The sequence below is a fragment of the Solanum tuberosum genome, unplaced genomic scaffold, assembly GCF_000226075.1.
Source record: "Solanum tuberosum cultivar DM 1-3 516 R44 unplaced genomic scaffold, SolTub_3.0 scf00018, whole genome shotgun sequence".
Taxonomy (NCBI): Eukaryota; Viridiplantae; Streptophyta; class Magnoliopsida; order Solanales; family Solanaceae; genus Solanum; species Solanum tuberosum.
Window position 1 is genome coordinate 2,901,355 of NW_006238944.1, and position 11,147 is coordinate 2,912,501.

The following is an 11,147-nucleotide window of genomic DNA, read 5'->3' on the forward strand; positions in this document are numbered from 1 at the left end:
CCTCCCCCCCCCCCCCCCCCCCCCCCCCTCAAAAATCCTGCTGCATCACTCCATCTGAACTATACTTCTTTCCCTGCTGCTCAGTTGTAGCCTAGCTGGATCACCATAATCCCTTTAAATTTCTTCAAGTTACGCTATGCACATTTCCTGCTTCCCCTATCTTGCATGATAAAGCAAAGAGAAAAGAAAGATAAATAATAGAAAAAAGGATAGAATTGAACAACCGTACATGCATCTTATGCAGAAACAACTGATTGGACATAGTTGATTTCATTCTCTTTAAGTTTACTTCTGTATTTCTTAAGGATGAAAATAGTGCGCACCATTGAAAAATTATTTGTATCAACTTGCACATTTAAATGCCTGTTCCTTGTCAAAATCAAGATAGCAGATGGGTAATTGAGTTATTGAAATTATTTTATTCTTGTATGATGTGTTCAGGATTTTTATTATGACTTTTTAGGGACTGTGACTGTTAGATAGTCAAGCTTAGCCTGAGAGATGGATTTTGAGCTTCAATGTGACTTTTGGTGGCATTGTGATTTTCATTGAAACAATCTTCTTCTTGCCTAAACTTCCCAAGTTGCTTAATTGTCATTCATCTTTGCAGGATAATTCTGAAGAAGTTCAGTCTTCAAAGGGTTCCAAAGGGCCTCTCTCTGAAGGAGAATCGAGGAGTTCACAGAAGAGATTATGTTCTTGCATTATTTCAGGCAGTTTATGTGATAGTAAGTGCACCCAGAAGTTTTCTCGTTCCCCGTTGACAGGATTGAATTCTTCGAGAGAACAGGATTTGGTCTCCCCAAGTTCTGGTGGTGAGAGGGGATGCAATCTTCAGGATTCTGATTCCTCTGATTTGGTAAAACCGAGTCCGGAAGAAGCTGACACACTAAAAGATATCTCTCTGATCCCCTCTGTAAATGCAGTTAGTACAAGTAAATTGTCTTCCAGTCTGATTACTTTTCAGCGAAGAGCCAAGCGGGACAAGGATGCAGGCTGGGCAGCTGCCAAGGGCAATCTTGAAGCTGAAGATGTTGCTTGCTTATCAGTTGTAAATACTGCATGTCTTGTCGCTCCTCATGACACTGAAAAATCAGTTGCTAAGAGTTGCTCGGTGGATCTTTCAGCAGATTTTAAGCATCCAGAGGTTAATCCTTATCCTAGACAAGCCACTTCATTGCTAGTAATGAAAAGAACTTTTGTCAGTTGATTTTTAGATGATACTAGAAAGTGTGTCATATTAAACTTATTCATAATCTGAAACATATCTAACCAGTTTTCGGAGATCAATGCTGATTATTCATAATCTTTTCTAATTTATTTTATAGTTATTCGTATTCCTAAACTAAAAGTGCAAAAATGGCAGAAACAAAAACACAAATAGATTATGCATTTGTAGGATAGCCATAGTATTTCTCTAGACTCTTACTTTGAATACATGAGACAAATATTTATACTCATCCCATTTTTCCTTCGACTGTTACAAATATTATATTCTGTGTTTCTTGTACGAGTTCTTAGTAACCATGAGCATGCAGATTGAAGCCTAGACTCTGCTGACTTTTGCAATATAGGGTATTAAATTGATGTCTAGATTTATTTTATTTTTGAGGGCACTTAGACTAATATTTCTTGGTTTTCATTTAGTTTGTTTGTTTTGTTTCTATGTATGTTTGGATTTGGTTTTAGGAGATATTATTTTGGGATGTTCTGAGAGTTTTTTTTGTTTTTATTTTCAGAAACATAAAATAAAAAATATTTGTATAAGAAAACAAAACAACTGTGCAAAAACAGAACATTCTTTTTCTATGTCCAGACAAGGCTCAACCAAAGTATTTCAAATGGATTATGTAAATTTACTTGCTTTCCTATAACTGCAGATACTAGCCTACAGGTTCTGTAATTTGAGAGACAAATTCACTTTGCATGAGACTTTTTTTTCTGCATCCTGCTTGAACTGGTTACTTGGTTTTCTCCTTTGACATGTTAAGCTATGTGAAGGCATTGATAACTCAGGTTGGTGGAACCTGCTTGCTGCTCTGTTCGTTTTTGCTGTCCTACTAAACACCCGATGAAGACTGACATGCTAATTATTTCTCTAGAAAATCATGTGATTCCAATGTTAATCAAGTTTTTGTTTTGTTATAGACAACCAACGGAGGTCACACTTATCGTGCTTGTGCTGGATCTCCTTCACAGATGAAGATGTAAGCTTAACTATCGTCTACTCTTGCCTTATAGTGAAGTTAGGGGACAGGTTTAATGAAAGATTCGTGTCTGGAAATGTAACCTAGTTGAAGATATTCAATTTTAATTCCTGGATTTTGCTTGTACAGATTGTTAGATGTTAATGAACAGCCTATCTCAGTGAAGGAAGCTCCACCAATCGACGAAGTAGCTGATCCAAATTCTGGAGTAGGTTTCTCTGGTTTGGATGACGGTGTTGCTTCAGATGCTTTCAAGGAGTCATCATTTCATAGCCCTCAGGACCCTTCTTTTGATGGTTTGTCCAGAACTGAAGTGCCAATATCGTCTCCCTTAGAGGTTGCAAGTAACAGTGGTTCCCAAGCTTTAGATATATCTATACCTTGTGGTATGTATTTTTATTTGGTTTTATCCTCCTGGATTTAAGATATATGTTTTTATAGGAGCTTGTGTTCATGAATTTTATGTGTCTCAGTATGCTTCTGTTTTAAATTACCATGTTCAGATAGTGATGACAAAATGGACCGCAATAGGTCAGAACAAGCATCTGATGAACACCTCATTCCAACTGCACTGGAAGTTCAGCTGAACCCTCCTTGCTCCTTGAATGGAAATGATTCCACGGTTTTACATAGGGTGCCTTCTGATAAAAGTTTGGAATTACTTGACAACAAGCCCAAGAAGATAACTCCAATTCATGCAGAGTTGCCTGAAGCTGGTTGCTTATCTGGAAAAGCAATGGTTGATAGTTGTGCAGGCAGTTCTTCGAAGAGTGATTTACTGCAGGTATGTGTAGTGTTAAAGAAACTGCTGCTCATCTCAATCTCTACCAGTTTTCTGTGATGCTGTGCACTTCCAATTGAGTCTTTGACGTTTGATTGAGATGCATTAAATTGTTTGCTTTCAGCTTTTGTCGGAAGATAGAACCTACAACTTTTTCCCATTAGCAAGCCTGCAGGAAAATGAGAGTGCTCATGCTAATTCTAAAGAAGGAAAAGCTTCCTCGTTAGAAGACAAGAGACATTGTGCGTTTACTATAGCAGAATCCTCAGATTTTCTTGGTTTGTCACTGCCAAGTCAAGCTTTAGTTTCGAGATCCTCACAGTTGGCTGACGTATGGAATCAACCAAGCGAATTCATTCAAGGAGCAGCTTCTCAGTTTTCTGTTGATGCATCAATGCTTCACCGACATCAAATGATCCTGGATAACATTCTTAATAGAGCAAGATCTCAAAACGGAAACAAGAGGAGATTTGCAGAAAAATTAGGGTCTCCAACCATGTGGTCAGAAGAGGAGCTAGATTCTCTTTGGATTGGTGTGAGGCGGCATGGAAGAGGTAACTGGGATGTGATGTTGAGGGATCCAAGACTGCGCTTTTTTTCCTGGAGGACACCAACAGACTTGGCAGAACGGTGGATGGAGGAACAGTCGAAACTTTTACATGGAAAATCCATTTCCCCTGTGAGACAGTTACATAAAGCTGATGTTTCATCCCATGGTATGGATGATGTTCAACTTTCACTTGGGCATGCACATTCCCAGTCAGAGGGGAACATCCAGAGCCAAATACCATTTCATTTTCCAAATGTTCAAAATACTTCGCACAAATTATTTCACCTGGCTACAACAAATGTAGGGACCTTAGATTCTCTCTGTCTCAGGGGAAAACACAAAAGAGCTAGATTCAATCAATCCGAGAACTCTGCAGGTTCAGGTGTTGAATGTTCATTCAGTTCTCGAATTATGAACAGAGTGTCTGAAGTAGGTAATTTGCCTCACTGGCTTAAGGAAGTGGTTGCTATCCCACCCAGGCCTCCTGGATTTGCCCCAGATTCTTCATGGTTTATCCATCCATGGATTGGTCCACCGTTTTCTGAACCTAACCAAGCTCATTATGAATCAATGAACAGACTGAGCGACTTGTACACTACACCAAAAACTGAGCTGAATAATGGTAATGCTGATTGTGCTCATCTCCCTATGAGAGAGGGGAAGCAACATTGTAAGTCAGAAGCAGATAAAAAAGTTGAGCTGATTGTCATCAATAGCGACGCCTCATCAGAGGAGACGATATCAGATGATTGTAATGTAAGGCATTAGCTTAAGTTGGGATTTCATAATTCAACAATGGTTAAGCTTGTATAAAAGTAGTTTGAGTATCTCAGCTATTTCTTGAGGGCGAGATTAGCTGAATGAGGTAGTTTTTATTTTCCCAAATTCTTATTTTAGCTATTTGCAGGTAGCTGTATGTTGTAAACACACTTTAGTTCCTAATTAGGGATTGGATCAAAGCCAAGCAAATCCAAACTCCTTCATAAACTCAAGGCTGGTAAGCTTTCTACCTTTGCAAAATGTGATAAAAGTCCAGGCTGATGATCATAATAGTGAGAGTTTGGCATGAAGGAACGCATTTTGTGATATTTGGTAAACTAATGACTAATAATTTTTCTAGGAGTGTTAAATGTGGCCCAAATAATAGTGTGATTGGATCATAGTAACGAAAAAAAATGAGTCAAGAATGATAGTGACATGACAGATTTACTGTTTGTAGGGAGAGTTAATTATATCTACACTTTAAACTAAAAGGTAAAGTAGTGTACTATGCGCAGTAAAAAAGTGATTTTATGTAATGTATCTGCAGTCTTTTTTGACTTCTAGGATCCCTTCTTCCTACAAGACCTTCTCTATAGCCTTGAAATGTGGTTTATGACTTGTGGAAAAGGATGACACGATAAACGAGGCAAACCATATGCTTGCGGTGAATAAATTCTAAAATGGGTAATGCTAAATAGTCAGAATTTAATCAAAAATTTAAAAAAATTATAATATTTTTTTATTTTAAAATAAATTGATCATTTTTTTCGTAAAAGGTATTAAAATTAAAAGGATAAAAATATTTAAAAATGTAAAATAACATAGGTAAATATCATTTTGGCCAAAAAGATTTTTCCTTCTAAAATTTGAAGTCGGTTGAAGTTCGATCAAAGTCAATTATTTGGGTAAACAAGCTTGAAATTGATTTTGACAGTTTCATTTATTGGAGCATCAGAAGTCAGTTAAGACGGTAGTTAATAATTAAGTCGGTATTAGTGTTTCATAATCCTTGCTTATTTAGGAATCTGCATTAGCTATATCAACAGATATTATTTATGTAGTTCAGTTAGTTTAGGAGTCTTATTAGTTCTTTGTAACTCTATTTAATACCTTTCAGCCTTCATTAATAAAGTATCATTTTCCAGAACCTATTGAGTCTTTACATGGTATCAGGGCTCTTATGCTCTAACGAGAACGATCCAATTTTTTTTCCTTCCTTCTCCTCACGCAGATCAGCAACATGACCAATCACAATGGCAACAATCCTAAAGTTGTCAATGCTGATAACACGATGGGTACCAACAGTATCATTCAGTTCAATCCTGTGTCCAAATTACCCCTCAAACTAAGCGGTGGTCACAACTTCGCCACCTGGAAAGCCCAATTCTCCATGCTTATGTATGGCTACAACCTCTTTGGCCATCTCGATGGGACTACTCTAGCCCCCAATCGCACGATTACCCTAGGCATGAACACATCTCCTAATCCTACCTTCTTAACTTGGTTCTGTCAGGACAAACTCATCCAGAATACCCTCATGGCTTCTGTCGAACCCACCATTGCTCCTACTGTTGCTGCCGCTGACTCGGCTAAATCAGCTTGAGATGCTTTACATACCACTTATGCGAAAAAATCTCAAACTTGAGTCTTTAGTTTGCGTGATTAGCTTGCGTGATCAGCTTGCCCGTGTCACTAAAGAATCTCGCTTCATTACTGATTATCTTTACACTATTCGGTCTCTTTCGGATGAGTTAGCCAGTGCTGGTGCTCCTGTGTCCAATCCTGAACTCATCGTTAAAATACTCAGTGGTCTAGGTCCTGAGTTTCGTGAGATCTCTGCTGCCATTCGTGCACGTGATACGACTATCTCCTATGAGGAATTGTTTGAAAAACTACTGGACTATGAACTTTTCCTTCGCCATGAGGATGCTAAGAAACTGTCTAGTCCTATCACTGCTGCAATCGCTACTCCCACCAAATCCAATACCAATAATCCAATACCAATAATCGCAACAGTCGCAGGCAGACCAACAATTCTCAACAATGGTGCCAGAACTCACATCCAAATACTCCACCACAATGGCAGTCCAACTCAAATTCAAATGGTGTTACTCGATGTCAACTATGTAATAGGATTGGCCACACCACTAATGTCTACCGCTCGGAGTCTCACAATCACTTTGAAGCCAAAGCCAACTATGCAACTGGGTTTACTACTGCATCCGACCCTTGGATAGTTGATTCAAGAGCCACCCATCACATCACAACATAATCACACAATCTACAATCGTACCATGGTACCGAGGATGTATCCATGGATGATGGTAAGAAAATTTCCATCTCTCACACTCGTTCTACTCAATTAAATGCATCAAACAATGTTTTCAAGTTAACCCACACTTTGTGTGCCCCTTCCATTAAACGCAAACTTCTATATGTTTCTAACTTTTGTCAAGACAATCTAAAGTCTATTGAATTTTTTTCTTTTGACTTTGTTGTGAAGGATTTGAAAACGCGAAAACCGTTGGTGCACGGCCGGACCAACAATGGACTGTATAAGTGGCCTGTCTCACATCCTCAAGCTCACATGACTGCACCATCCATTTCTCTCACTACTTGGCATCAACGTCTTGGTCATCCTCACTCTAGAGTTCTTAGGTTTATTTTAAATAAATTCTCGCTACCGTTTCATGAGTGAGACAAACTCTTCCATTGCAATTCTTGTTAATCTAATAAAGCCCATCGACATCCTTTTACTCAATTATCAATGTGTAGCTCTAAATCGCTTCAAATTATTTTTAGTTATTTATGGGGGCCATCACCGATTTTATCTCTTGACAAGAAGCTGTATTATTGTATCTTTGTTGACCAATATACAAAATACACTTGGCTCTACACATTAACTAAAAAAAGTGAAGTCAAAGACATCTTTCAAAAATTTCATCCTTTGATGGAAAAACATTTTGACATAAATTTTTTATCATTGTATACTGATGGCGGAGGAGAGTATAAAAGTCTTTGACTCTTATCTTTCACTTCACAACATTGAACACCTCTCCACCCCACCCTATACGCTTTAACGAGTTGCACTTGTAGAACGACGACATCGTCATATCGTTGAAACTGCAAAAACACTCTAACATGAGGCATCCCTTCCACCCCAATTTTGGTCTTTCGCGTGTCATCATAGTGTCTACCTCATCAATCGATTGCCAACCTCTCACCTAGATAGACAATCTCCATTTCAACGATTACTTGGTAAATCACCCGATTATAACTCCCTACGGATTTTTGGTTGTTTATGCTATCCATGGCGTAAACCATACTCCAAAAATAAACTTGAACCAAAATCTACCCCGTGTGTCTATCTCAGATTCTCCTTATCTCATCACTGTCACCAATGTTTTGATCCAATTTCTACAAAGGTGTATTTATCCCGCAATGTGCAATTTATTGAGCATATTTTTCCATTTAAAAATTTGTTCTCCAATACTACCATTAAATCAGCTCACCTAGAATGGGCAAAAACCACAATGCCAAATTCTTTAGACCCCACGCCCAAAATTCCTATAGTTACAGATCTTCCCCCCTATTAGAATTAGAAGCTCGCACAATAACAAATTTTCTGTCATCGTCTGCTCCTTCTCCAGCCAAGTCTCAAGGCAACTCATACTCCAGTCCTCATCCGACAATGCATTAGTGGCGAACACAGCTTCACCTCCTGCACCTTTCCTTTCTCCAGGTAAATTTCCATCTCCCTCATCTCTTATAATTCCCGCTTCCCAAAACCCATCTTCTGTACCTACTGCCCAGTGTCTCCCACCACCACGCCTCCCCATAAATTCACACACGCCTTTCCCTTTTAAACACACATAGCAACTCGTCTCCTCTCATTGTCTATCAACTTCGGAACACCAACCCGTCAACCCACCTGGACCCTCGGCTAGCCAGTCCTATCACTGATTTGGAACTCGCTACTTCACCGCCTATCTGTTCCTTTCCTCCTACACGTGCTGTCACTCGATCCCAAAACAACATCAGCAAACCCAAACAAATTTTTTATTACCTAGCCAAATTGAAAGGTTTAAGATCTTCAGCCTCAAACCATCTTATGGGGGATCCACATCCCCTCCCATAAAATGCCTCAAACGGTGCCATATCTATGTTGGAGTGGTAACTATTATTATAGGAGAACTCATACAAAGGTAAGAACTTATCCCAATGTTTCCCAAAGTCAATCACACATGCCCTCAACATGTCTTCTAACACTTGAATAGTCCTCTCTGACTGCCCATCTGTTTGTGGATGGAAAGTTGTACTAAAAGTGAGTTGTGTGCCCAATTCATCATGTAGTTTTCTCCAAAACTTGGATATGAATTACATACCACAGTCTGAGATGATAGAAAGGGGCACCTCGTGCAACCTCACGATCTCTTTTACATACACCTTAGCCAATTGCTATGCATTATAATCTATTCTGACCGGAATAAAATGGGTTGACTTAGTCAATTTATCAACCATAACCCAATAGAGTCAAACTTTCCCAAAGTCTTGGAAAGGTCAACTACGAAATCCATAACTTTCCTTTCCCACTTCCATTTCGAAATTGACATTCTCTTAAGCAAACCTGCAGGCCTTTGGTGTTCATATTTTACTTGTTGCCAATTTTGACACTTAACCACAAATTTCGCTATATCTTTCTTCATGCCAGTCCACTAATAAAGTCGCTCGGTACATTTTGGTCACACTCGAATGAATGGAATATCACGAACCATGGGATTTTGTCAACAAATTCTGAATCAAGTCACGTACTCGAGGAACACAAATCCTTCCTTTAAAACTAAGAACACCTCCCGCATCAAGAGTGGTCTCTTGTGCCTTGCCAAACACTGTTTTCTTTCTAAGCTCATTCAAAATGTCATCCTCAAACTGTTTGGCCTTGATCTCCTCAATGAACGTGGCCTTTACTTCAATGTTAGCTAACACCCTACCTTTCTCTGAGATGCCTAACTGCATGAACTTAGACTCCAAGGTTTGAATTTCCTTAGCCAAAGGTCGCTTGGATGCACTCAAGCAAGCTAGACTACCCATACTCACCACTTTTCGACTCAAAGCGTCTGCCACTACATTAGCCTTACCTGGATGGTATTGAATGGTGACATCATAATCCTTAAGTAACTCCATCCACCTTATTTGTCTCAAATTTAGATTCTTTTGAGTGAACACATGTTGCAAACAACGATGATCAGTAAACACCTCACACTTGACACCATAGAGGTAATGTCGCCAGATCTTAAGAGCAAACACTATCGCTGCCAACTCCAAATCATGCGTTGAGTAATTCCTTTCATGCACCTTCAATTGTTGCGATGCATAGGCTATGACATTCTTATCCTGCATTAACACAGCACCAAAACCCGAATGTGAAGCATCAAAATATACAATAAAATACTTACCTTCAACCGGTAATGCTAGAATAGGTGCGGTGGTCAAAAGAGTCTTGAGATTTTGAAAGCTCTTCTCGCATTTTTTAGTCCATTCAAAAGGTATATCCTTTTTGGTCAAATTTGTCAAATGTGTGGCAATAGAAGCAACGTTTTTTCACAAATCGACGATATATAGCAGATAGCGAGCCCCACAAAACTCCTAACTTACGTCACAGAGTTAGGCCGAATCCAATCCTTAACCGCTTCAATTTTTTTGGGGATCTACCATTACCCCTTCTTTTGAAACTACATGCCCAAAAAAGGCAACTGAGTTCAACCAAAATTCACACTTAGAAAATTTCGCATACAACCTTTGTTTCCCAAGAACACCCAGAACAATACGAAGATGGTCAGCATGCTCTTCCTTACTCTTTGAATAAACCAAGATGTCATCAATAAATACTATAACAAATGAATCAAGAAAGAGTTTGAACACCGTATTCATCAAACTCATGAAAGCTGCAAGCGCATTTGTCAACCCAAATGACATCACTAAAAACTCATAGTGCCCATAGCGGGTCCTAAATGCCGTGTTGGGTACATCCTCAGGCCTACCGATGATAATTAGAACTTAGATCAATCTTAGAGAAAACTGATCACCTTACAATTGGTCGAAAAGATCATCTATCTGAGGCAATGAATACTTGTTTCAAATGGTGACCCTAGTCAATTGCCGATAATCTATACTCATTCTCATACTACCATCATTTTTCTTAACAAACAAGACAGGAGCACCCCATGGTGAATCACTAGGACGGATAAAACATTTATCAAGAAGTTCTTGGATTTGAGCCTTAAGCTCTCTCAATTTTACCGGAGCCATGCGATATGGAGGGATAGAAATGGGGCGGGTACCAGGTTCCAAATCAATGCAGAAATCTATATCTCTATCCGGAGGCATACCATGCAAATCATTAGGAAACACTTCTCTAAATTTTGACACCATCGGAATAGACTCAATAGAGGGAAAATCAACCTCCACATCCCGAATATGAGCCAAGTAAGCCAAACAACCCTGCCCCACCAGTTTTCTATCCCGAATGGAGGATATGATCTTAGCTTGCTTAGGCTTGTACACCCCTTCCTACTCTAATTTTTCCCTTCCTGGAATATCTAGAGTCATAGACTTAGTATCACAATTAAGAACAACATAATAGGGGGACAACCAAGTCATGCCTAAGATTATGTCAAAGTCAGTCATATCCAAAATCACCATATCAGTCCAAGTATGAAAACCCATAAACAAGATAGGACAAGCACGATAGACATGAGTTACTATGACAGACTTTCCAACGGGGGTAGAAACATGGATGAGGGCATCAAGTATATCACAATTCATATCAAACTCTGAGGCAAATCGC

General features: G+C 39.1%; 1 protein-coding gene across 2 annotated transcripts in view; it reads left to right on the plus strand.

The window, feature by feature from the left end:
- Positions 1 to 4,525, plus strand: part of LOC102589940 (uncharacterized) — a 7,841-nt gene extending 3,316 nt beyond the window's left edge. For both annotated transcript variants that reach the window (XM_015303724.1, XM_015303727.1), the window contains exons 3-8: positions 611 to 1,147; positions 2,149 to 2,207; positions 2,337 to 2,593; positions 2,711 to 2,991; positions 3,113 to 4,294; positions 4,446 to 4,525. In XM_015303724.1, coding sequence (XP_015159210.1) covers positions 611 to 1,147; positions 2,149 to 2,207; positions 2,337 to 2,593; positions 2,711 to 2,991; positions 3,113 to 4,294; positions 4,446 to 4,484 — 2,355 coding nt within the window. In that variant the 3' untranslated portion in view covers positions 4,485 to 4,525. The remainder of the gene's footprint in view (positions 1 to 610; positions 1,148 to 2,148; positions 2,208 to 2,336; positions 2,594 to 2,710; positions 2,992 to 3,112; positions 4,295 to 4,445) is intronic.
- The last annotated feature ends 6,622 nt before the right edge of the window (positions 4,526 to 11,147 follow it).